This window comes from Sphaeramia orbicularis, chromosome 20 (genome assembly GCF_902148855.1).
Source record: "Sphaeramia orbicularis chromosome 20, fSphaOr1.1, whole genome shotgun sequence".
In the NCBI taxonomy this organism is placed as follows: domain Eukaryota; kingdom Metazoa; phylum Chordata; class Actinopteri; order Kurtiformes; family Apogonidae; genus Sphaeramia; species Sphaeramia orbicularis.
Genome location: NC_043976.1, coordinates 21,297,538 through 21,324,775, shown reverse-complemented (window position 1 = coordinate 21,324,775; position 27,238 = coordinate 21,297,538). Strand labels below are relative to the sequence as shown.

Below are 27,238 nucleotides of genomic sequence, written 5' to 3'. Positions count from 1 at the left end.
ATAGTGGGTGACAAATAGATTGACAATGGGACCCATTCAAGCATGTCCCTTTGCTAAGCCACAGCAATGGCCAGCCCAGTCCAGTGACATCCTGTGGCTTGTTTGTGTTGTGGAAAACAGTGGTCATGCTTGGCAGGCAGGATGATCTCCAGGTTCACAAGTCTGCACAGAGAGCGTCTTTGCCTTATAAGTCAGATCATGAATGAGAGAGTGGCCGATGTCATAATAATGTGCAATGCGGAGCGACATTTGAGCCGTAGCGTTTAGACATTCAGTTATGTAAGTGTGTCTGGTGAGCCCAGCCGGACAGGCAACTGCAAAGAGCTGAACGCCATTTTCCATACATCAGTTTCCATAATTATTTAAATCTGTAGAAGTTCGAAAGTAGGTGTTTTGGTTCTAAAGAATATCAAAGAACAGCCTACTTCTGGTTTGTTGCTGGTTCAGTGTTTGTCCCTTGGCATGTTATACACTGTTTGAGTGTAAACAGTCTCCTCTATTTGCAGCTTCTTGGCAAAATGACTAGTGTTAAACTCAAAGAGAAATGTACTGTTTCTACACCCGTTTTCCCTTTATTTCTGTTCTGTCATAGATCACTATTTTGTGTTACAATCATGCACTGAAGCACAGGTGGCCAACATTAAAAGAAGTTGTGTAACTTTGCAAGAACTATTCTGCATTGCTTCCTCAGTGTCTACCTCTACAGTGGAAATATTCTCACTTATCTCCATACTTTAGCTTTTAATAAGTCCCAGAGGGTAACAAGCTGGAGTCTAAACCCCTTGTTGATTGTAATTGGCATTTCAGACTCATAACAGATTATCACCCAGATTGGGAGAGTGTACTTCAAAAGGGTGGAGAGGGTCACAGGGAACAGGACCCTGACCTTTATGATTGGTTTACACACAACACCCTGGAGGGAGAGCAGTGAGGGTTAGCTGGGCGTGGCTTGTGGGGTGACGTTAATTGGGCTATATTTGGGGCTGATGTGTGTTCACTGGGGTCTAATGGAGACATAGCTGGAATCCTTATGCACTGAGAGGAGCTCGACTCCGTGCTCACCCCTCTGTGGGGTTGATGTGCAGCAGCTGTCCCTTCCTTCAGCCGGTTACATGGGGGGTGAGGGTTGTTGGGGATCTTCCTCCACCCTATTTTACCCAGTCAAGGTACACTTGGACCAGGTGAAGCCATAAAAACCTGGACATGTCAGTACTAAAAACTAGACATGAGCAGGTGTCGCTTGATATTCACGACAGCAGATGTTCTGTAAGGTACAAGACAGCAGTTCAAGTCAAGTTTAATTCAGTAACTTTTTATGACTTTCACGAAGAGAGACAAGTTTAAGTTCGAAGCTTAAAGGAGTGTCATCGGTTGCATTTATGGAAGTAGTTTTTAAAGTTACATAAGGTAAATTTACTGTTAAAATACTAGTATTGCTGTGGTTGTCGTCCAGCATACCATCACTGCCATCAATCACATTTCAGTACATGAGAACATGATCCCTTGCAGACACTTCTTTGCATGTTACCAAACAGGAAAACAGTGATTACACATGCAGTTTTTTGTTTTTTTTTATATTCATGTGTGTATGTGAGTATGCAACAGTAGTGGATGTAATCTGGCCAAACAATAACAGCTCCCCCTGCCCATCTGCCAGTGTGAGTAGGAGGAAAGAGAAAATCTAAAAGCTACAAATTGAGTCATGAATCTTAAATTTAACTGTGCAAAGAACACGCTGAGATCACAACCCACAGAACAAGCTAAATATTATATACAATATCAGAATGTAAAGAATCATTCTGGAATAAGAAAGTGAAAAAAAAAAAAAAAGCACAAATGCAAACCCAGAAATTCAATTTCCATTCACTCCCATTTGGATGGTATGTAATTTTAGATGACATGCAGACACTATTGTACACTTAAGCCAACAGGTTGCCTTAGGAAGTGTTTATTTCAGTTCCTGTTGCTTCATTCATCTGACATGAATGTAAAAGCAAGGCTTCAACCAACACTTGTCATCATTCATGTATTAGCTGCCTGAGGTCAGTCTTTGATTGTCAGCATGGAAAATTGAGTTACAACTGGTGAAAACATGTGTTTGCATTTGAGGCCAGAGATGCTGGAAGCTCATATGGGGCTCAGATTATACACTGCTGCCCCTATGAATCTTCTGCTGAGACCAGTTTGAAGCATAAAAGCAACAGATGCAATAACGACGTATACTGTACCCCTCCCACTGCCTCCCCCACCATCCACACTTATAGTTCACATAGACATGTAGGCATGTAGATACCAGGCCTCTATACTCAAATTAAGGTCAGGAAGGGTTAGGCTGGGTTTTACACAGCCGATCCACCACGTTTTGTGTGAGCACATGAATGTGTACGTGTGTGTCAACGCGTGTGTTTTGCTAAGAGTTCATTGGAGCGGAAAATGTGCTGTGGATTAACATGAACAGAGCTGACAACCATAGCTTAAACAAAAGCTTGTATTCTAATAACCTCAAAGAGACAATGATAAGGTTAGAAGTAAACGACAGAACAAAATGGCATCTGGTAAATAAAGAGAGATCAGTAGACTTGACTGACATTTTCGTAGTTAAATGGGACGAAAATCCTTCAAATGTGGAAATTCCAGTATTTATTTTTATCTATTTAGGTTGAGATGTGCTAAGTATTTTTCATTTCTGGTCATAACTAATGCCATGGCCTATTTAATGACACTATTTGGAAGGCTGCAGACTCAGCCCAGATGATCAATGATAAGATGAAAGAAACACCACGACCATTTGGGTAATTGAGTCCCAGAACATGTTCCAGCTGACCTGGCTGGATTCCTTGGTAGAGTACTTCTGTAATAAATCTCAGTCATCAGTGAAGGATCTACACATGCTAAAGTATCAACTCAACAATTCCAGTAACATAGACACTACATGAGATTATCCCAAATAGAATTTCGGAATCATTTGAGCATGTATCCAGTATTTCTAAATGTAAGAATAGAGTGTTTATGTTCTTGCTCAGCTTATAGTGGACTTTAACAAGGCTGCACAAGTGTACTGGAAGTTGTTGCTAACTGTTGGTGGCTGGGGTCATTTTAGTGATGAGAACTATTTAGAAAATGCCTGGAACCCCCACAAAGGAATCTGTCCCCAAACAGTGTGAAACTGCTCAGGCCCGCCCACAAAGCCTTAACTCTTATTGAGTTATGGTGTAAAATTAAACTCAGCAGATATATTAAGCCCCTCAGATGTTCAAATGTCTCCCATGTCTTTGTAGTGGGTCTTATTGGTTGTGGCGGTTATGAAACAAATTATGAATGCCACGCAGCCGAAAAATACTTTAGGCTTATGCGTACTGAGAGCTAAAAGATTCCGCATTAAGGCTGTTTATGCCAGAACGGGATTGGATATTGTTTCCGTCAGGATTTGAAGTTAGCATACTAGAATAAGTGTTAAATCTAAATCAATATTAGATTGTTTCCATTGGATGATCCTCACATAGAAATGTGAAAAAAGATTCTAATCAGATCGTACACTGAAGGATGGATTTGTACTTTATTCAACTACTGGGATAAGCAAAATTTTTCCACCTAATATATATATATACACACACAGTACATATATCAAGTCATCATCATCATCTGCATTTCTCGTTTCTAATCATTTATATCCTATAGGATGCAGAGGATTCTTTTGTCCTCAGACCATCTGATGTTCTTTGTACAAAGCAGCATTGTCCCTGTCTTAGTCACTCTGACACAGACTAATTTAGGCGAAGGTGGAAAAAAAAAAAACAGGCAAACAAAGAGCCCGATGACTCTAATAAATATTAATTCAGCACAGGACAATGGCGCAAATAAAGTGTAATTTTTCCCACATGCAAAATGGGACTTAAATTCAAATTCACACTTTATTGTAATGTCCGCAGTGAATAATTAAACGAACTAAAGCAAAAGCAGATTGCTCATTTTAGAGGGTAGCATCAGTGTCCACTAACCCTGAACCCCCGTCTATAAACTTGTGAGCCACATGAAAAGAAGACGCATCACTGCACCATAGGGTTGAGTTTTTTGTTTGTTTTTTGTTATCCAAAAAGCCTTGCTGCTGAGAATTAATGTGACATGGGACTTTCTAAGAAAAACAACATACTGATAACAGACGATGAGTGGTGATAAAGATGCAGAGGTGGATGATTCTTGTGAAATGGTGTTTGTGACCTTGCATTAATCAGTCTATTTATCACTGTCTCTCTCCTGCGGGCTTAGCAGAATGATCACACATATAATATTGTTATATGAATATTTAATTTGAAAGTTGAACTAGGCTTTGCAGCAGTTTGGGATATATCTGGCTCACAGTCTATCTGGTCAGGCGGGGTGGATAAAAAAAAAAAATAAGAGTGCTCTATTTTCATAATCTGGCTTCTTGGACAGTGGCTCTGGCTCTGTCTGGGTTTAATCTCCTGTATCATCACTGAACTATGCCTGAACCTCAGATAATATGAGCCTGCAGGTTGTACTTTTAGTATATGGTATGTGTGTGCTAAGGTGTTTACTACTGTTTGTGCATCCCATGTGTTATCACTATATTAATATTACAGAGTTGAATATGATTGCATGTACAGGTGTTCTGTATGTTAAAGTGTGCTCCCTGTCTCACCTCTGCAGGACCAGACTACATTAAACAACAGTTAAAGGAGGCCGTTGAGATTAAAGAGGTCCCAGTTGAGAAGAAAGAAACCTCCCCGAGAGATTCTCCCCACTTTTACCGTAAAGGCACCACTCCTCCTCATTCACCTGTGACCAGTCCCGGAGGCTCACCTCCCCCCTCGCCTCACTCTAGCAAGAAGAAAGGTCTGCTTGCCAACAGCACGAGCCGCAAGACGAGCAAGGAGGAAAAATCATCCCGCAAGATTAGCAAAGATGAGAAGTCAAGTCATAAGACAAGCAAAGATGAACGGTCTAGCAGAAAGCTGAGTAAAGAAGAAAGGCCCGCCATTACTGATGGGCTTGAAAGTGCACCTCAAGTCAAGGCTCCCCCTAAACCTGGTAAAGTTCAGCAGCCAACCCCTGCATCCGCTCCCCCTCCACAACCTCCTGCTATTCCAGTCAATGGCGAGCTCCACTCTGAGTATCACAGTTATTATGTCAAGGCCCCAACAAAGGTCCGTCCACCCCCAGATCCTGAGGAGGACTTTGAGGAAGAGCCTAGTGCCCTGGCCCTGGCACGCATGCCCCCACAACCTCCCAAATCCTATAGTACACCCACTCCAAAGCCAGCCTCCGTACGGGAGGGGAAGAGCGACCAGAAACTCAGGAAGCAGGATTCCCTAAAGCCAAAGAGCCTCGCAGACACAAAGAAAGCCAGTATGGAGCTTGCAGAAAATACAGAAGAAACAGTTAAGTATCAGTGTCAATCCAAGAGACTTTACCTTTTTTTTCATTCAAACAGTTATTTTCATGATTCATGATCAAGGACATACTGATCATTTGGTGTTATTGTTGATGGTTTTGTGATATCTGATCTTTTTTGCTATATTATGTCTTTGCAGGGTCCTAACTCTGTCCTTGTTGCTATGGTAATGCTGCTGAATATTGGCCTTGCAATTATATTTGTCCATTTTCTGACATGATGATGTTATCTCTCAGGTAAGTTCTTTTATTTTCCCAGACATTTACGCTTTAACAAAAATAAATAAATGAGTGTCCTGTGTGTGAAAATCTGTTTGCATGAAATGTGACTAAAAGCCAATTCAATTTAAACATACAATTTTATATTGCAGTGAAACCATGGCAACCGGTACAGTTGCATCGCCGGCCTTGAAAAATGAAAATGGCGCCAGTGAGACACGGGGGCAGCCGTAGGTGTTTGGGAATCAGCATGACACTAGAGAGAATGAGGAAGGCAACGCTACCACCAACCTGTCATGGGCCTTCTTTTGGCCAGTCCCGTGAATTAGCACTCTTTGGCTCGTCGAAAAGCTGAGGTGACATGCCGTGTCTAGTGAGATAAAAAAAATAAAAAAGTTTAAAAATGCAACCGAACATACACAGTCTGAAAAAAGAAGTAATTGAAACCCACATGTATGCTGATCCAAGCACTGGTCTCTGTAGCCCACTCCCACTGCTTTGGCAGAGATAGCGGTGGGCTGACGGACTTTGCCGGAGAGTATGGAGATGCACTTTTAGATGATGGGAGCAAACAGCTGCCTTTCTATTTTGCCATCTGACGTTTTGATGGGGAGATGTGAGCCCAGCGGCTGGGGGGACAGTCGCAGCGGGAGCATGCTCGGGTGTTTGGAGCGTTTTCTGGGGTTCACACCACTCTTGCTGCAGGAAACTGGGCATGGCCATTGCCAGCAGTCAGTGCTAGCACGGTCACTAGCCAGTCTTACTCTGTCAACCACTCATCACCGCAGATTTCTCAAGCTCTGTCCACTGTAACCCAGGATACACTGCTTTGAAACACTCCCCGTGCATGGTACAGTTTTAACATATTGTTTTTGTTTGTTTTTTGTTTTATTGTAGTTTTGTTCATCGTTGTTACCTGAATGTTGGTTACTTGCAGTCATACACCTGTAGTGGCAAAGGAAATTTCTTCTCTTCTCAGAATAAATTAGTTTTCTCTTTAATTTTGAAATTGTACTCATTTCTAAAAATCGAGCTGTAACGTGACATTACACATTCATGTTACTAAAAGTGCAATATATTCTATGTTTCTTTCAAAAGTTAATCTTATAATATATTTTGCCAAAAAAGAGTTTCTATCATTATATCAAAGAAAAATCTCTGTTGCATTTATTTTGTCACTATATAAGTAAATGATTTGAATTTAACTGGACTGGATAGAGTGTCAATAGCATTGTGTTTAGGAAGGAGGTCACTCTTTAAAAGCCAGCTCGTTCTGTGAAATGAAGAAACAAATGTCTTATGTTATTTATTAAATCAGAAGGATAAATGTTTCATTGTGTTACAACACATGCCAAGACCATTTTTGCTTGAATTCCTTCATTTTATTCTTTGCTTTCATTGTTCCAGTATACCACTAAGTTGCAATGATAAGATGCTTTTGTAGGCCCAACAAAGCTTGCATGCTAATGAGACTGGATCAGTCTTGTGGAGAGTGAAAGTTGGTATTGAGTTTATTCAGGTTGAGGCCATGGGAGATGTGGCACCAGGGGAAAGGAGAGATGCCTTTATATGTCTTTAACAGTACTGCTGTTTACCTCAGAAAAAGATGAGGGGGTGGGGGGTGGGTTGAGATGCCATCCTTGTCTTAATTTAGTTGTGTGCAGGATACTCTGACTGTTGTCATCACCTGAATCATGCTTCTAACTTGCCTCATTGTAGCTGATTGTAGTCTATGTTGCAGGTATGGCATGAGTTTATTTGATTTTAGAAGTGGTTATTTATGTAGCTGACATAATGTCATTGCTACAAAGATTATTCATTGTACAACTTATGGGAAATGTGTTTGTGAACATTGGTCATCATGAAAAAGGGCTTTAATATGGCCATGTTTTTTGGTTTTTTTTTTTTTTTTTGCTGTAATTGACTTTTGAAGTTAAACTTGACTGTGTCATATGCTAAAAAATGAGTAGCACATCACATTTGGATCAGCAGCATAATCACTATTAACAATTAAACTAACTGCTGAATCTGCTCAGAATAGACAATAGACGCAGACCAAGACACTAAATTACTCAAATAAATATGGTTGTATTTTAAATGTGATGCAGCTAGCTGCTATCAGATTGAACAATATAAAGTAGGATGTGTCACCATTTCTTTGCCACACCCTCTTTTTTTTTTTTTTTTTTTTTTTTTTTTTTTTTTTTTTTTTTTTTTTTTGTTAAAACAGTCTTCACCCGAGCATGGTGAAGAATGGAGATTCTGAGTGTTAAACAGAACAGCCTGTTTATGGAATATTTTTTGAAATGCAACATTGCATGATGGAGACATTTATATATAGATTATTATATACTATTTGTAAGGATTTTTACAGAGCACAATCCAGAATCTGGTATGAGTTGGTATTTTTCTAACAATTTGCACACCTGTATTTTGACAATGAATATAACTTGTTTGTAATTGGTAATGTAATGCACATATGATAATGTTTGACAGTGAAAAAATACTTTATTTCTAATTGGTTGTACTGTATGTACCATTTGGGGATGTGAAAGGCAGATGTTCTTGTTTGAGTATTTTCGAAAATACGAGGAACTGCGGGAGACTTTTGATATCTCAAAGTTCATGTTACCCCACTGATTTGTGCAAAGTCTTTGGAGATGAAGTTATGTGTATAACAATAAAGATGTTATGCCTTGTAAAACAGAATTTGATTATTTCTGATGTCACTGATCTTCTCCTCGATCCACTTTCTCAACAGAATATACAGGTAAACTGCCATGATATGCACAGATGGATGTGAATTAATGCTTGTAAGGATTTCACTTGTCTCATAAGAATGATTTAGATTCCAGTCTCATGTTCAATTCTGTGTATGGCAGAGGTACGTCATCTCAGCTGTGCTTACCCTCAGCAATGATGGCCTCATGGTGACCTTTTCATAATGAGACCCAGAGGGAAAAGACTAGGCATGAAATCAAAGTATCTTCGTCAGGGTCTCACATTAGTGGTGCGAGTGGAGGCAGGTGCCCCAGTTTGTCTCGGGTCAGTTCGTACTGTTTCCACTGATGATCAGCCTCGGATTAGTGTAGAGTTACACCAGCAGCGGCACCTGCCTGGAATCTGCAACACCATGTCATGCACTTGCTGTGCCCTCTGCCCTGACACCCAGAGTCACTGCAAAACCTGCAGAGTTTTCTCATCTCAAAAACAGGTTAAGGTTTTGTTATTGTGTATGTTACGTAGACAACCAGTAAAAACCTAAATATCATTGATTCTTACCAGCACTGACCTTTATTGCATCTCATACTTTCTAAATAAGCAATCAGAGTGTCTTACTCTAATAGGAATATTTTAGAGAGTGCTAAATCCTGGCATTTAAAACCTCTGTGTGAAGCTGAACTTGTCAATAATAGTGTAGAATATCTCTGGCACTATTCTAATATGGAAGAGCATGCTGGGAAAGATTGTATTGCACAGCAGTGCTGGACAAATATAAACCAAAACCTTATGTGCACCACACCTTCATAGGGGGCATTTAACAGAATTTAGGGACAGATACATTCTTACCACAGTGAAGAATCTACTGTAATGTTCTGAAGGTAAAAGCGCAGTAGGAGTATCATACCACTAAGTCACTACGGTGGGGTTGGCAAACAAAAGAGCAACACAGAAGCATTTTTGTTTTACTTTGGTTGTGTGTGATGTAGGTACCTAAAATACAGAAGTGAATTTACTGCAATAAAATACAAATGGTTTGTATTTTAAAAGTAAACTCTAGGGCTTTTACTACACGGTTTTCTCTAAAAACTTTAAATGAAATAATTAATATTTCAATACTTAATATATAGGGTGAGTAAAAAGGAACTAGGCATTAAAAATTGGTAGTAAAAATCCAAATTCCTATTACCAAGTTACTGAAACAAATGACACATGTTCTTAATCACATGGGAAAACGAAAGTAAATGTTCGTATCCCTATAACACCAAATGTATCATATTTGATACATGAGTTTTGAAGCCCTCTACATGATCAGTGTGATATTTTTTTTCTTGAAAAACCTGATGTATACAATTAAATACTTGTAATACATGGATAATCCACCAGGGGGGAGGAATTCATTCACCAGAGGCCTTTCCAGTGACACTACAAGATCGTCAATAATAATGAGGAAAGAGGCAGAACTTTGCCAATTTTGAAAAGGAATTACCAATTTGTTAGACATGTTTGTGTTGTGTTATGTTTTTGTTTGTTCAAAAATAATAATATTTGAGCCTTGGACCCGATGTATCAAATATTATACAAAATTGAAACTCATACGTGGAAATTGATATATGAAAAAAAAAAAAAGGTTTTGGTTGTTCAAAAGGACCAATAAAGGCTCCGGTTTCAAAGAACTGGAATTTTCTGTCAATGATTTAATGATTCAGGCTTTACAAGGATATTTCAGCGTTAGTACTGGTGATGTCAACCAGTCTCCTCAAACAGCAAGGGATGGAATGAACAACTTTGTAAGGAATAAGACAATAAGAAAATAAGAAATCCCTATTAGTGTTGTCTGTTTAAAAAATGTTTTTCGTCATGACTTCAGTGATACTAAAAATTCTAGAAGCAATTTCTAATGGTGAGTTACTTTTCACCCAACCAGCACAATAGTTAATATAAATATGTAAAAACTTATACAATAAATACTCAGATAAAACAGAGAGTTTTTCCACTACTACTGGCCTTATGAGTATTATAAAGTCCTGTCAGTGTTAAAGTCAGCTTTAGATGCTCATGGCTGGTTTAGATGCCAAATTTGATTTGTATTAGATAAGTGATGCTTTAAAAACGTGTCATATAACCAGTTTAAGTTACAGTCTCATACAAATATACATATACAGTAGGTATGAAGCAGCAGGAATGGATTTGTTTCACCATATTCTGCTCATTGATTTAACATGTGAATATACCTGTAGAATTTCCATATAGTCAAAAGCAATAGTTGCAACTTGTGTAAATTTAACTGTCCTCTCTAAGAGCAAGCCTCCACTTCTAGCTAAAATGTAACTCGCTTGTGCTTCTAAAATTGGATTAAGGCTTGTAAGCAGTGAGGGGATATCAGTCTCCACCGTTTTTCAAAACTGTTGCTAAGACATCAGTATTAGGCATATCCCCTTTCCATGCCATGCATAACTAGCTTAGCTTAGCATCACTTCATCTGTTATATATACACAAACAAATCACTGTTCTAAAAACCATAAACCTATCACGCTGTCATCTAAAGTAAACTATTATGTGTCTTACAACCCACGTCCTTTTTGTCATTTGTTAACATTTTTTTTCCTGAGCAATGACTAAAAAACAAACACAATTCACTTAGATGCCATTCAACCATGAGACTTTTCATGTCCTGTTTATCTAGTGACGTGAATTATGGCGAAGGTCTGTAGGATGAGTCATTTTAGTTCAAACAAACAAGGCCTTAACAGTGCATTAGCCTCCAGCTATTGAAAGTAACTGGTTGTCACTTCCACTTATCTGTCTGTTATACCATTTGAAGCAGTCATCGTCTGTGGAGAAGGAGCAATAAATAATAACAGTTTTGTAGAGATACACAAGAACGCGTAGTTATTTTGTGATTTAGAAAGCTCTTTCTGCTAAATATATTGTTGGTTTTGAATCATTCTTGCTTTGCAGAGTGTCAGATACGATAAATGACTGGATTATAATAATGTTGATTCAGTAACCTCAGCGACAAATGAACGGTTGCAACTGTAATTTTCAAAAACACAATGAATCAATTCCAATACAAGTTTATTTGATAAACATCTTTGCCGCTGGGGATGTTTCAACTAAAAACATTAAAAAAAGAAGTGAATGGTTGAATGAATTGCACATGCTGTAATCAACTACCAGCTTGTAAAAAGATTTAGAGTTAATTTAACAAGTTACCAGCTGTTGTGACCATTACAGAGTCTCATTTGCCAGATGTGTGTGCTGTGTGAGTCAGTGTTCCGACTGATTTGCAGTGTCTGGTGTTGCTGGTGAGGTGGCAGCCTGTAGAAGCTTATACAATTCAGTGGGTCCAGATTTAATATCAAGCTGAAAACTCATGTCTAATATTTTTGACACCATATAAGTACATACTTTCCTGTTCACTAGGCTTGACAGACAGGCAAAAACCTATTTATGGTTATTTTAAAAATATAGTATATATATTGTGGGTATATCATCACTTTTGTCCTAAAGAATTCATACATGATATTAATAGATTATTTATTGAATAGACATTTCTATTTTAATGTTTGCCTTCCTTTTTCTTTTTTTTTTCTTTCTTATAATTACATTTTTATTGAATATTGAGCAGGACGAGTCTACAATACAATGTAAAGATCTATAAAGCTATTGCTTTTTCTATTTTTTAGCTCTTTCACAATATCAACCAAAGCAAAAAAACAAAACAAAACTGGGGGGCAGGGTAGCCACTCGTTTCCTAAATTTCTAGATAGGTATAAGGGTAAGTGTATATGTATTGAGTCAAATAGCAGCATTTTCAAAAAATTCGATCCCACAGGCTTGACATATTCTGACCATTTTGACCATATTCTGTAAAATGTGTCCTTCTGTAATCTGAGTGTAAAAGAACGTTTTTCCATGACGTAGATCTCATGAACAATGTTGATCCAGTCTTCTTTAGTTGGTGGTTCAGGTTTAAGCCATCTCCTCGTAATGGCTTTTTTGCTTGCTGCCAATGAAATATAGAGCAATTTCTTGTCCTTATGGTTAAAGTCATCCAAATGCAATATTACAAAGATAGATTGTTTCAAATGACAAAGGAAAAACAAATGAAAACACATTCTGTATATGTTTGCCTTCCTTTTAATGACAAACTATTGTTGTACATGTCCTACATGTTGTAAGTCAATGACACTGCTCTCTCAAGGTTCAGGCAATTAGGAGCCATATAAGACTTGAAGGGCATTGTGCTCCACTGCAGGCAAACAGGACAGTACCCTCAAATTCATTGTGACATGCCTTTCCTACTTTTCAGAAAAGAAATGCCCAAAGCCATTCCTCCCCCATCATTCAAGACTTAAACTCTGACCTGGTTTCATTTACAGCCTCACTATGGATCTATTTATTGACATTTGACTGATTTAGTGGTACTGAAAGTGAGGGTATTACGAATGGGAAATTTATGTGCGGTGATCAATGCACGTCATTAAATTCCCTCTGTATCTGCCATTCAGTCTCACAGAATGTAGGCCATGCTCACTGTGACATATTTTCTATAGTAAGACAAACCATGATGAGTAATTACACCAACAAGCATACAGATGGACAAGCGCCTTTTCTAGCAAGTTAACTACATCTCACCATTTCCTAGTTGGCCTCTGGGTGTGAAGAAGGTGTCTCAAGGCTGGATGATACATATCACTTGGCATGGTAAGAGTGGGTGCATGTATTGTGTGTGTATTAAGGAAGCCCTGTTCTAAGGGCCCACAGCAGCCTCCCCAAAAATAGAGCTGAGAGCAGCTGCAGTGGGGTGGGTCATATCAGAGAGACATCAAAGCAACTGCCGCCACCCGCCCGCTCTGATCATAAGCACTAATGGTGTAATGGGGGACTGGAAGGTCAGTGATTGTTTTTGGTTGTGTGTGAGTGTATTTGTGTGTATATAAGTTTGAGTGTGTGTGTGTATGTGTGTGTGTGTGTGTGCATGTGTGTATATGAGAGAAAGAGAGGGAGAGAGAGGGTCTGATCTCTCCACAGACAGGAGTCCACTAGAACTTTCTGGAACACACAGTGACGGCATAGCTAAACCTGGAATTACTGTAAGACAAATACCAGGTCAGACGTTACCTCTGCAACAAGTACAGGCAATTGACCAGACTGCTGAGACCAGGCTTTTAGAAAAGTTGTTTGCTTTGACCTATGATTTAGTGGTAGACCTTTAATACAGTATTTATGTGTATATGAACAAAAGTGCAAGCAAATACAAATGTGAAAATTCCCCTAGGAGCACTGTACTTCTCTGTTAAGGACCTCTGGGTCAAACAGCATTTCTCAGGACTCAGGACTCCACTCATAATGTCACAGCTCAGATAACTCTGCATCCATTTGAAAGCCTCAGATTTCAACAGTCATCACTTTTCCTGCATGACAGAACTTCAGGCAGGATCAGGGCAAAGTCACATTCTGAACCTGACTTCTCAACTCCTCAACTGACTCTAATCTATCACAGATAACTCTTTGTCCATTACAGAAAACTTGACCTCTGGCTGTTGTTAAAAACAGGAAATGTTAATATCTGTTTGTTAAACTAATTGGAAATGTAAATCTTTTTTCATGACTGCAGGGTAATACCATTAAAATGTTTACATATATTTAGAATAGGTCAGATTATTGTCCCACAAAACATTTACAATGTGTACACTGTATAATATGGATAATTGATTAATTTTGTACTGTTTGTGAAAATTGACGGTACAACACTGCATGCCTTTCCTTGTTTTTCTCCTTTTCTCCCTCATTCCTTCTTGAATCCAGATTTATGGGACTGCAGAGTATCTCTGTTGTGTCCAATCAGCACCTGCTCTCCCTCGTCACAACTTGAACAGTCACAGACATAACCTTAAACACAGGCGCCACCTTTAGGTTTAAAATGAGAATATTATCTAAAAATAAATAAATAAATAAATTTAAAAAAAAATACCTGCGCTTCAAACCAGTGAAAATATAAGACAAGTCATCTTATTATGACAATATTTTTTCCTTCACGTAAATAAATGTATTGAGCCATGTCACTATATTCCATTAAACTATATCTGACCACAGTGTTCATTTTCATTCAGTATTATTTAGTATCACCATGGAGTATGGGAAAGATTGAGAAACATATTGTTTTATAGTGTATGTGTTTCTTAAATAATCAATAATATTAACAATGTTTACCATATATTCATTACAGCGGGTAATTTAATTCTGTAGGTAAAATTCCACGGAAGAAATTGATTGCGGACCGGTGTCCACACAAACTGGTTCCGGGTAACAACAGTCTGGTGGCTAACGTTAGCACAAACGTAATCTCCACTCCTCATTACACCCCAGAGTGGTAAGATATCATTTTGCGCTTAGATTGGACGTTGATGTGTGTTATTGTGTCTCAGACCAGTAAATTATTTTTTTAGTAAAGCCCTAAATACCAGAAAGGTTACATTTTAACGTGATTGTTAAGATAACTGTTAGCCCGGTAGCAACTTAGCTAACGCTGACGGCTAGGAACTGCGTTAATGGTATGTTATTTCATGTTGGTGTGTGTGTATCACAGCCACGAATTATAGTAGAATACGTCTTTATGTGTTGTGAGGGTCAAAATTGTACAGTACTTACTTTATTGACGAATGTTTTATTATTCGTTGATATGGCTGCTATCGTTAGCTAAATGATACACTTGTTTTTATAGCTATCGTTTACAGCTATCATTAGTTAGCTGTTAGGGCCATAGCTATCGTTTAGTTATCGTCACTAGCTAAAAGCCTGGTATGGTGTTTTTTATTGTTATAAAAAATGTGTTTGTATGATAATGTGTTGTGTGTTTCCTCTCAGGACTAACTGAATTACCGGAACAATATGGGTGAGTTGGCATCTGCTCTGTATCATCCTATTCCAGTTAAATATGATGGGTAGATTGCGTAACATCATTTGATATTCGTGAAATTTCTGTTCACGTAACTGTTCACTGACTCCCTCCGTCAATTGCCTAATCTGTTTTCCAGGATTGATAGAATTAGTGCTGTTGCTCTAATATGCCTTTGTGACATCTAACATTTGGCCAACACCTGTTTGAGAATGTCAGTTTGTTTTGCTTCACAGATGGGGAAGAGAGAACCTATGGTGGCTGCGAAGGGCCAGATGCCATGTATGTTAAGCTGATCTCTTCAGATGGTCATGAATTCATTGTGAAACGAGAACACGCCCTAACATCTGGAACTATCAAAGCCATGTTGAGTGGGCCAGGTAAGAATTTAGATTAAAATATTTGCTGACTAATGTCAAGATAGAACACCTCCAGATGTAGATAATTATGGGAACTACTTCAGATGTTAATTTGGTTCTAACAGTAAGTTATAATCGATCTTTTATTTCCATTTATAATTTCATTAATGATTAGGTTTATTCAGAAGTAGGCAGTAGACTCTAGATTAAGTCTGCTGTGGTTTAGGATGGTGGTTCAGTTGTTAGTTTATTTGGTTTAGTTAAGTTCGCCTGTCCAGTTGGTGGCACTATTCCACTCCCATGTACATTTATTGTATTATTTCCTACCAAAACAAATGGTGAAGTGGTATTTTTTTCATAACTTTATATCTAACTTTCTTGATGATTGCCTACCCTTGTTCATTTAATGTTGATGGGTAGTATTGTGTACAATTATCCATAATCCATATGTTAAAAGGTGCATTTCATTAATTGTGTGAGCGTAATTACTAACTTATCTAGCCTCATGTCAGGAATTTTCTTGGGAAAAAAAATGGATGGGAAAATTCAATGCTCTTCACAAAATGTTGTACTATGAATTTTAACGAATAGTTATTGAAATATGTATATATCTGCAATATTTATAGTTTCTTGTGAAATGTAGAAAAAACAAACAAAAAACAGATCCCTGCTTCTTGCGAAGGTATGAGTCAAAATGTGGGTTTTTCAGTGCTGCATATATACTTAGCAATTTCTCTGTCATTTTTTATGGATGCTTTATACAGAATCAAAATTGTGCTAACTGCAAGAAAATGAAAATCCATCAGAATGAAAAATGTTTTTGTTCTATAGCACATAATTTGTTTTCTCAACTACTTTCACGAGTACATACTGCAATGTCTCCTTAGGGGTTGCAACTCAATCCTATGAAAAATCAAAAACTATGAAGGCATTTAACATACATATTTAGACATGATAGCTAAAAATCAATAATAATTAAGTATTTGGGGTACAGTTTAACAATAATGCATGTTCTTTTTTAAAGATTAGGCAAGTTTGTATGGAATTATCTGTTAGGCAAGAATGTACTGTAAGTCTTGTATTTAAAGTTAATTTTACTCATGACATCAACTGCTCTGCCCCACCTGCAGGTCAATTTGCTGAAAATGAAACCAATGAAGTAAACTTCAGAGAGATTCCATCTCATGTTCTTTCTAAGGTCTGCATGTACTTCACCTACAAGGTCCGTTACACCAACAGCTCAACAGAAATACCTGAATTCCCCATCGCCCCGGAGATTGCACTGGAACTACTCATGGCTGCAAATTTTTTGGATTGCTAAAGTTATTGGCATGATGTAGCAGCTACAGTTTTAGATTTTTTGACTATTTAACTTGGTTTGCTATGTACAACATATAAAACAACTATGTATGTCACAAAGATTTTTTTTGTCAATTTTTTTTTTCTCATTTTATTAGTATTAAAGGATTTCATTTTATATAACCTATGGCAGGCTGTGTTGCTTGTCTTGGAATGTTATGTGCCCGACGTGAGCCCAGAAATCTTTCTTCACCTCTGCATCTAAATAAAAGTCTGTTTGGTGAGAACTCTGGAGGGAGTCACTACATTATTCCTCATAAAGCACAATGAACTTTTCATTGGTAGACATGAGTGGAGGTTTTAATTTTTCACTAGTAGCACCTCTAAAACTACAGCTTACCTTATGTCATCACATGTTTGGACATGTCTTAATTGTGTGTAGATTGTTCTGAATTTGTTAGCATTGCGATTGCAAAAATGTTAGCATGACCTTTTTATGTCTTACACTGTTTTCTCAGTACATGTTCAGGGCCTACACTCCTTGTTGAAAACACGATTATTACACACAAACTATAACATGTGGGCAGTAAAGAACGACTCTATGCTCTGGCTGAAAATGATAGCTACATGATACATTTTTGGTGTGTCCTTGCTTCACGTTTTTGCAGTCAAATACAAGCTGATGGACATGATATAAACCAGAGCAAACCCTTTTTTTTAATTGAAAAGTGACTTCAAAGATACAACTATTTGTTGCTGCATATTTTAATGAGAGATCATTATGTATATTGAGTTTCTTCTGACCTAAAGCATAGCTTGTTGAGGTGCTGTTAGTATCAGTTATATATGTTTGGAGCTCACATCTCAGTCATGCATAGGCTGCAGAATGATGTTCTATTTTTAGTGGGAAACCTAAAGAGGCCTAGTCAAATGACAGTTGAGTTGGATAAAAGGTGCAAATCCTTGTTGACAAGTTTTATCTTCCACACTGATCAATGAGCTTGTTTCTTCTGCTTTGACGATAGAAAGCAAGTAAAGTTTTCTTTCATATTACAGAGGATATTTCTGTGATTCTTCAAAGTTTGGGAATTTGATTTTGGTATATAGTGGAGACATGCAAATGGAAAGAAGTAGGCAAAGATATAGGCTATTTTCTTCACAACTGAGGAACTGCAACAGCACAATTCAGTTATAATGCTTTTAAATAGGATGAAGAGGTGTGGTTCTATAAGTAGGCCAATATGCACTGATGTTAAATCATGTTTACAAGAGAAACTGGGAATTGCTTAACAAATCCGTGGTATCAGTGATGTCAGGAAGAGCATCTGTCCTGGAGAAGGTCACTGATGCTCTCGAATGTTCTCTGTAACCCTGCTGGACTGCTGTGTTTATATGCCGTTTTTTATTTTAGCAGAACAGAGATCCTAAAAAAGTCCGCTGACTGTTTGTTATGAAAAAAGACGGTTTCGTTGGTGCACGTCTGTGGATTGTTTTCTTCTGTCAAAACAACTTCTCTCCTCACGTGACTCCCTGACGTACAGTCCTCCTCTCTGCGCTGATGCAGGGGGGTTTCCATCATGGCGTCGATGCAGGTAAGAATACGATTGACAGCGATCGCATATTTAGATTCACCTGACACTCAGTTTGGCCTCTCCTAAAATAGAATTAACGTATTTATTCGCCTACACACATTTGTCGAAAGTAGTCACGACATTAATGTAAAAACAGTGTTATTTACGCCAAACTGTTCAGTGTTAGCGCTTGCTCTCTGCTAGCAATACAACTAGCCATCATCATCAACAGCACCAAGTCAAGCCTAGCAACGCAACTAGCGTCCCGTAGCTGCATTGTTGTAGATACTGATATATATTTTTGGCACAAATATAGCGATGATAATTCCAAGGAGTGTTGTATAATGAATCGAAGTTCATTTAATGTATGTATTTGAGTCCTGGTTGTATTTCGGCTGACGTTGAGGTTAGCTAGCTAACGAGATAGTGCGCAGATTGACCAGTTTTAGTTTCCTGTTAAGCTGAACAGGTGCATCGGCTGAATAGGCTCTAACGTTATGTCACATCGAGGGAGAGTTGTCTGAACGTAAAGTCACAGAAATCAACAATATTAATGTACTGTTAAACCTGTTGTTTATCGGGTTACTTGACGTGAAATCAGTTTTGTCTTTGCCACCTAGCGAGTGTAAGTGAGTCATTGCTCAGGGTGGAGTTTCGCTTTAAGCCTCACTTCCAGGACGTTCGCTGTAACACAGTCATTAAGTCATATATATAAACGTTATTAATATTTTAAGGAGATTTATAATAGAATGATAACTTGGATCCCCGTAATAAAATGCACCATATTTTATTTTCTTTATGTAGCCTGTTTTATGATTATGATTAGCATTTTTGCTATAATTCCGTCACCTTCCCCCAACAGAAAAGGCTACAAAAGGAATTATTAGCCCTGCAAAATGATCCACCCCCAGGAATGACGCTCAACGAGAAAAGTGTACAGAACACCATAACACAGTGAGTGTTTTTTTATTATTGTTGAAAGCATGGCATACTGTAAGATGTCATTCATTCATCCTCTTATACTTGTTCTTGATGTGTATATTGTGTAAGGTGTCCTATTCCAACAATGTTAAAGGGCAGTATGGTGGGTATACAATACACATGTCAACTAGGCAGCTACAGGGAAAACAGTAGTAGGAGTTATTAAGATACAAAGCTTTGGTAGCATCAGCAGTTACTGTTGAGGAAGAGGAATCGGGGTCACTCTAGTGACTGACAGCTCTGGCCCCTCAGTAGTGTCTCTAATGCTCAGTGTCACTATTCATCCTTATAAAATATTTAGTAGTTGGCATGCGTGAGTTGGGCTAGGGTAGCAAGGAACAGAGACTGCTTAGCAAACCTTTCTGTCTGGGTCTTGGTGTCTCCTTAAACTGCCCTCATTATTGTTACTGTGTGAGTCAAATTGTGTCTGATTAACAGCACCAGATCTCTGCATCCTTACTGCTTATGGGTCACAGACACATTTCTGGCTGTCATTCAAATGTCTTTCAGCTGCATGCTCATTACTTTGACTTTGAATGCTTTTGCCATGTCATGTTTTACAGTGTCTTCTAGCATTACTGGTAGGCATCTGTGCTTTTTTGCAAGTTAGAAGACAGGTCTTTATGTAACAATTGTCTGGTCAGATTGAATGAGTGTCTGTGTTTTGCATGATTGAAAAGCCTCCCAACCAGTTCAGCTAGCTTCCACTTTCAGCATGCACCATGTCTCATAGATGGTATGTATGGGTGTGCCATTGTCTGACTTAGATGTGGAAAGGTCAGTATGATGTTTTGTGAGTGACAGCAATGGGGATGCCCACAAATAGTGTTCCTGCTTGACATTCAAGTAACCATATCCTCATTGAAAAAAACAAATACAGGGAAAAGCTCAATGGTGACACTGTTGTGCATGTAACAGCGATAAGGTAACCATTTGCTGTAAGTTTTATAGGTGTTGTTTGTATAGTACACTCTCTCTGTGCTGTACATTAGATTACAGTATCTTTCAGTTGTCTGTTACACTGCAGAAGGCTTAGCTTGATGGGGTAATGCTGTCAGTCTTTGCAAACAAGGAAACTGCTGCTTTAACGCAGTGCAGATCTCTCAAAGCCTGTTCAGTTTGTCCTTTCCTGGCTTTCACTAAATGACTGTGTTATTTTCGTTGGTTGGATCATATAATCACCAGACTATGGGGAATTTGAGCAAGTTGAGCATAATGTCCTGAGAGACCTTGCCTCTATTTAGTGTGGGCTGAATCAGGTGTAGCTCAGGCATCAGTTCTAGCTGCATCTAACCTTCAGCCCCTGGAGAAAATGGGAGCTTTTTTCAGATACTCTGACCACTGGGCATTAAAAGGGTGAAGATTTAAAGACGGACTGACCTCATATGGAGGCCTAAATGCTAAACTGCCTAAGGCCAAATTTGAAAGAGACACAAGGCTATAAACCCGAACAACAGCCACAAGTCTCTTTGGTGTCCTATCTGCACTGCTTGCCTGGAAGAAATTAGGTCAGAGATTGTGATGCTGCCATCAGTGCTCCTTTTTCTTCTCCTCTGAGGTTTCTGCTGCGAGCAGGCAATCCCCATAAATGATCTGCACTGGACCAAAATATTTATCATGTGATTTTTGTGCATAAAGGGCATATTGAGCAGGTAGCCTGTCCTTCATCCCAAAGACCCAAGATGAAGTCCCTGTGTTTACTGTCATCTGACATTCTGAGCATGACACCAAATTCCTACCAGCTCACTCAGCACAGTTCTGTAGGCAGGCTACATAAGCGAAAATAGATTTTGTCCACTGGGATCAATAGAGTATCACATTATTACTAAACCACTGTCATAACCCAGTGGGGTGTTGAATGTCATTGGAATGAGTCAGACTCAAAGCGTTTGATTACACACTGACTGCAGCATTGGCAGCTTACATTTTGGGACTCTTTTTTTTTTTAATGACAATGAGATGTTATCCATGGAAGTCCTTCTGTATGTGCTTCCAGCTAATTTACCCAGAATTATGAAGATCATTATCAAACCAAAACAATAGCATGTCCTCAAGGTTCTTCATAAAGGAAGTGATAAACCTGATACAGTGACTTGACAAGAAATTTGATGACTATAGCATTACTGTTTTGACTTTTGAGAACATTTTGCACCATTGTGTTAACAAAAGAAAGGTGAATGAACAGCAATGGAGTTTGTTGCCAGAAACTGCTGATTGCTTTGATGACATAAGGATTTACAGATTAAAAACTGTAGAAGTACAATATTAGACATTGTTGGGAATGCTGAGTCTAGTAATTATAAACTCAACATTTTTGATCTGATCTGTAGCCAATGTTCCACATTTATTTTCTTAGATTTTTGGATACTATTCATGTTTTAACCTAACAGTGGTTGCTGTAACTTTGGATGATAAATCTGCACTGTTACCATGGTGATATACAGGTAACTGCTGTCGTTAACAGGTGATGTTTAATGTTTTAATTTTGTGTCTTGCTTTCAGGTGGATTGTAGACATGGAGGGAGCACCTGGTACACTGTATGAAGGAGAGAAATTTCAGCTGCTTTTCAAATTTAGTAGTCGTTATCCTTTTGATTCACCTCAGGTAAGCCAGAGACCCTCCTCTCCCGTCACTGTGCATGTGTGGTCAAATGTGAGGCGTTATGTCAGTGTGTCAGTAATAGTTCAGTCAGTTAAAACATGCTTCTTGTTTGAAGGTACAGTGAGCGTACAGAGGTGCTCATTTCTGAAGACCTGTGTAAATAGGTTGGATGCCTGCAGTAGTCACATGAAACACACAGGGTCTACAGTTGTGAGTGGAATGGGCTTGGAAACACTGGAGCCACAAATCACCAACAGAGGCAGCAGTATAGAAGTCCCCAATGAAGCCATGTTGAGGGGATTAGTTTAACTCATTCTGCCCATCTAAAAAATGAAAATAGGGAGAAAATATGGGGAGCAGTGACATTTAGTGCTAACCACTGAAGTGTAAAGTTGTGAGAATGACAGTGTGTTGCATTTTTAAGACATGGTAGGTTTTACAGGACAGGTTTTACTTCCTTTCCTACAACATATGCAGTTGGCCTGCAGGTGTTTCCCTCATATACGCTTCTATTCGGTACCTAATATTTTGAGTTCCCACTGCAAGTCTTTTCCACAGGTACTCAAGTATTTCTGCCTTGTCAATGCTTTTTTGACTTGATTCTTGTCAAAAGTTTGACTAACCTACTACGGGCTAAGAGTTTTCAGTTGTCATGATGTTTTGCGTTTAGTGCCATCTTTCTTCTCTGGTACTATCTCTAACACTCATCCTGTCATCACCCCCTCACCGACCCACCCTCGCGATGTCAGGCTTGTCCTCTCCTGTGAGGCCCTATCTGGTGCCAGACTGCCTCATCCCATTGTTGCTCTTCATTACCCTCTTTTCCCACTATGACCCCCCCCCTCTTTCTGCTTCAACACCACAATCTTGTGCTCCTCTCACCACACTTCCTGTATCTTCTTGTCTGGCCCTGATGCTAGCATCCTTTTAATGGCTATTATCTGTGGACTCTTTTAATGCATGCTTTCTTTTTTTACTTTCCTCTCCTGGTCTCCAGTCCCCATTCTCTCTAGCCCCTCTCTCACCCCACCCTGGCCCCTCTGTCCTAATCCTGGAGCCTCATGTTGCTGTGGAGGACTAAGCCCGAGCTTAGACAGCAAGTCTCATTATTTTCAGCTATTAATGAGAAAATCTGAACATTTTGCAGACAACTAATGTCAAAATGTGTGTCCCTGACCACCAGAATGGCCTCAGTTCAGTGTAAAACACTGTTAAAAGCATCTAGAATCTGTCCATCACCTTTAGGCTCAAAAAGTACATGATCAAAACACATTATATGCAGAATATTTTGGTCACAGTATATTTAATTAACTTAACTTAAGAGTTTCAGTTATCTACCATCTGTCTGTGTGTGGGGTATACTGCAAACATATCTAAACATAATGGAATCCACTAATTTGTATCTGATATTATTATTATTATTATTTTTTTTTTTTTTTTTTTATATTATTATTTTTATTTATTTTTTTTAGGGACAAGCTGATAAAATGATATTTTTGAGACGCCAGTACGCTATTAATTGTACTATACCAAGCCCTGAAAAATTGACGTTGCAAAATTAATCTTTGACTTATCTACAAATGAAATAGCCTTTGGGCTGAAATTGATCAAATAAATAAATAAATCTGGAACACTGGACATCAAACTCCAAAATAATTAATCAATAAATGTGGACTGAATATCAAATTAACATGAAGAACAGAGATTTTGAGCTATTATTTTCAAGCCTATGAGCACCAACTTCTGTTGGTAGTTTGTAAGACTCTCTGTATTGTTTATCTAACAGTTATGTAATTTATAATGTGTACAGAGTAATACAAATAAGCATTTGTTTTTATTGTGTTTTGCAGGTAATGTTCACAGGAGAGAATATACCTGTCCATCCACATGTGTATAGCAATGGTCACATCTGTCTATCTATTCTAACGGAAGATTGGTCGCCAGCCCTCTCAGTGCAATCAGTTTGTCTTAGCATTATCAGCATGTTGTCAAGCTGCAAAGAAAAGGTGAGGCCTGTAATGCTACTCTAGTAGACAGATATGGTCATTGCATAAACTGTATGTTTGCTGAACCGGTTTCTTTTTCTGCAGAGACGACCGCCAGATAACTCCTTTTATGTAAGAACGTGTAACAAAAATCCAAAGAAGACAAAATGGTGGTATCATGGTAAGTACCTTTAACCTTCGAAATTGTTTCCCAGTATTTCAGTAGAAATGAAGTGACTGAAAAAGAGGCAATTAAACTGCATTTTATTGTTATGCTAACACCGTTTCTACTGCCTTTCTTCTCTTTCACAGATGATACATGCTAATGTACAAACTTTGTAATAGTCGTAGAATAAAGGAGTCCTACTGACCTACGTAAAGCACTTTTTAATCATTCAGTCTTTGAACTCTGACCTTTGACTGGAACAGTGGACACCATGCGCTGGATGCTTTTGACTGCATTTCTCCATGGGCGGTTGGATGCATGTTTTAGCCGGTTGTAATGTAGAGAAAGAATATAATGGAACGTTTAGATGCACCCAAGATGGATCGTTTGGCAAGAGATAGTTATGCAGCAAGCAAGCAAGGTGGATTTATAGTGAGAAAATTATGATTCTTGTTTTTAAGATTATTATTGTTACTTTTTTGTTTCTGTGTGGGTGCATTTTAAGGTCCTTGTGTTGTGCAATAACAACTGATGGATGCATGCTTGGGCCTACAAAGAGAAATCCAAATCTAATCGTTTTCTGGAAGGGATCTGACCATCGTAACCCCAAGAAAATGCTTCATCTGTTGTTTTTTTTTTCTTTTTGATTATTCTTATTATTATATGCACTGTGAAAGTAACTAGTTAAAGGCACTACTAGAGCATTATTCCCACCTTGCAGTTATACTGTAAGCAGTCCTCCACTCCGTTATCAGGTTAAATGGTTTTAGTTTGTAACCATTGTATCAAAAGTAATCATAATATTCTTCTTCATCTTCCAACTTGAGACCTGGTTGCAGTTTGTCCTGCCGTTGGACAGAATGTCGGTACAGATGGGAATAAAACAGATGATGATGACGATAGATTTCTTTGTCAGCTGATGACCTCAGTGTACATCTCCTCATAAAGTTGGGCTGAACTCGTGTAGTGTTCACTTGTCCAGCCTTGAAGATGTGCAGCAGCCTCTCTTCCTTTTAAAGAATGTCTGTAAGAGAACATCGTCACAAGATCCATTTTTATTTGTATGATAGATACTTTTTTTTTTAATTTCATGCTTTAATCTTCTAAAATGTCTGATTTTAAATGTCCTGAGTTCTTTTTGTACTGTTTTCACACAGCTGATACTTTGAAAAGGGGGTTGGGGTGTTTTGATGGGTCAGTATGGTATTGACTTTTTTTTTTTTTTTATATTTAAGTCTGTGATTGATTTCCAGAATGGTAGTGAATGACTTAATGAAGAGTCTTTCTAGAAGTCACGAATATGAGGCTTTTGTGATTCCCCCTGGTCAGAGTTTTGGCTCAGGTACTTTTTCAATAAAGAGATCACCTCTAAAAAGATACCTATCAGATATTTTGAATTTACCTATATTTTCACCAAAAGAGACTGTTATGTTGTAAAATTATAACACGTCTGAAACTATTGTATATAAGTCTTTAAATTGTTGGATGATGTGAAAGAAATTAGCAGAGGATGCATTTACTTTATAGCAGAATGATAATAAGAGTGCTTTATTTCAGTGGAAGTTAGTCTGCATCTTTTGCTAATTAAGATGTGTACAGTAAGCAACAAATATTACTGTTGGTTTAAAAAAAAAAAAAAAAGAAACAAAAAAAAAAAAGTTTAGTAGTTTTACAGTGGGGGTGCATGCAATTTTAAACCCTACTTTTTCTTATTGGCATCAGACATTGTGACAGCTATGAGTCTTTCCATAACTTTGCTAATGGTTTATGGAATGGATATTACAAACCTCACCTCCAGAGGCTGTGTGGCTTTTTGTCATTTCAGGCTGTAATCACTCCATTCCTAAAGAGATGTTTATCGCCATCCAGTCAGAGATACTTGAATTTTCCATCATGTATTGCATTTGCTTTTTCCAGGGTCTAGTTGAGTTTCTTGAATGAACTTGCGTGAATGTGATGATGCTCTATACTGTAGAGGAGATTACCACAGCACACCGCTATCTCAAAACTATATTGATAACTTAAAGACTTCTATTTAACCAATGACTTTTTTTTTTTTTTCTTATTGGCCTCATGGTAACTGTCTGTCTGCTGTCACCGTGCTGTGAGGAAAGACATGGAAGGACTGAAATGATTGTGTACATGCAGTCACAACAGCATTTGTGCGGGGACAAAAAGCCTTCACTCTGTGGGCAGTAGTTCAGTAGAGTTTTGAAAAACTTGAGAGTGAATATGTTACAAGGGTTTGGATGTGTCATGTTTTTTTTTTTTTTTTTTTCCTTTTCAATGTAGTTTGAACTCTTACCTTGCAGGTTGTTGTGAGTGATCAACACTAATGAGGGTGTGTTATTTATATTTGAAATTTTGTTCTGGGATGTGCAAGCTCCATGTAATAGGTGCCTGTTCATTTTCATAATCAATAATAAAAGCAAAGATTCACTTTTATTCAAAACTGGTGTCTGGGATATGTTCATATTTACTGTCTCCATTACTGTAGCCTGTCAGATCTTTTTGGATTTTACTGTCCTCTTGTCTGATGAAATGTGTATGAGAGTGCTTGGTAGAAAAAATTATGTTAACAGTTGAGATTAACTCCTACAGTGATAAAGTTATGGGTCAATATATAATTGAGGGACTTTTTGAGTTACTTTTACAGGGTAACATAGTTGACAGGTATAATTGACATTTTTGCTGTTTTCAGGTCTAAAATCAACATAACCATAACACCACATGCCATTTTTACAGAAAGATTCTTCTAAATATAAAATTGAGTAAAATTGAAATTGAAAGTTATTCATAAAGATATTGTAGTAACACTGTGGACATAAAAGTACAATAAATAAATACTTGACTCACACTACTTCACATGAAATAACTAAGAAAGAGGAGAAAGAACATATCTTGGAGTCTTGCCAGTGTTTTCTTCAGGAGGAAATGACATCATGTGGGGCAGGTCATGTGATCTGGAATTAATAGACTTCCTTAAGGGTTTTTGTAATGGGTAACTTAGTTGAAGGTG

General features: G+C 38.1%; 3 protein-coding genes across 5 annotated transcripts in view; all 3 read left to right on the top strand.

The window, feature by feature from the left end:
* The window catches only part of jph1a (junctophilin 1a), a 31,807-nt gene extending 25,148 nt beyond the window's left edge, over positions 1 to 6,659 (top strand). For 2 of the 3 annotated variants that reach the window (XM_030123567.1, XM_030123565.1), the window contains 3 exons: positions 4,669 to 5,399; positions 5,553 to 5,649; positions 5,784 to 6,659. In XM_030123567.1, coding sequence (XP_029979427.1) covers positions 4,669 to 5,399; positions 5,553 to 5,633 — 812 coding nt within the window. In that variant the 3' untranslated portion in view covers positions 5,634 to 5,649; positions 5,784 to 6,659. Of the gene's footprint in view, positions 1 to 4,668; positions 5,400 to 5,552; positions 5,650 to 5,770 lie in introns of all 3 variants that reach the window. The other variant, XM_030123568.1, reaches the window with a different exon arrangement.
* Positions 6,660 to 14,633: 7,974 nt separating this feature from the next.
* eloca (elongin C paralog a) lies at positions 14,634 to 17,206 on the top strand. The gene is made up of 4 exons (XM_030123189.1): positions 14,634 to 14,731; positions 15,226 to 15,253; positions 15,493 to 15,636; positions 16,746 to 17,206. The coding sequence occupies exons 2-4, from the start codon at positions 15,250 to 15,252 to the stop codon at positions 16,934 to 16,936; spliced, it is 339 nt and encodes a 112-aa protein (XP_029979049.1). The 5' UTR covers positions 14,634 to 14,731; positions 15,226 to 15,249; the 3' UTR covers positions 16,937 to 17,206.
* A 1,232-nt stretch (positions 17,207 to 18,438) lies between these two features.
* ube2wb (ubiquitin conjugating enzyme E2 Wb) lies at positions 18,439 to 26,671 on the top strand. The gene is made up of 6 exons (XM_030123187.1): positions 18,439 to 18,506; positions 19,348 to 19,439; positions 21,969 to 22,071; positions 23,919 to 24,074; positions 24,159 to 24,234; positions 24,366 to 26,671. Exons 1-6 carry the CDS (start codon positions 18,492 to 18,494, stop codon positions 24,377 to 24,379), a joined length of 456 nt encoding a protein of 151 aa, XP_029979047.1. The 5' UTR covers positions 18,439 to 18,491; the 3' UTR covers positions 24,380 to 26,671.
* The last annotated feature ends 567 nt before the right edge of the window (positions 26,672 to 27,238 follow it).

Excerpts from the sequence above, each read along its gene's own strand:
- eloca (XM_030123189.1), top strand. Across the intron at positions 15,637-16,745 it reads AGCCATGTTGAGTGGGCCAG|GTCAATTTGCTGAAAATGAA; the intron begins GTAAGAATTTAG and ends CCCCACCTGCAG.
- ube2wb (XM_030123187.1), top strand. Across the intron at positions 19,440-21,968 it reads GTACAGAACACCATAACACA|GTGGATTGTAGACATGGAGG; the intron begins GTGAGTGTTTTT and ends TCTTGCTTTCAG. Across the intron at positions 24,075-24,158 it reads TGTCAAGCTGCAAAGAAAAG|AGACGACCGCCAGATAACTC; the intron begins GTGAGGCCTGTA and ends CTTTTTCTGCAG.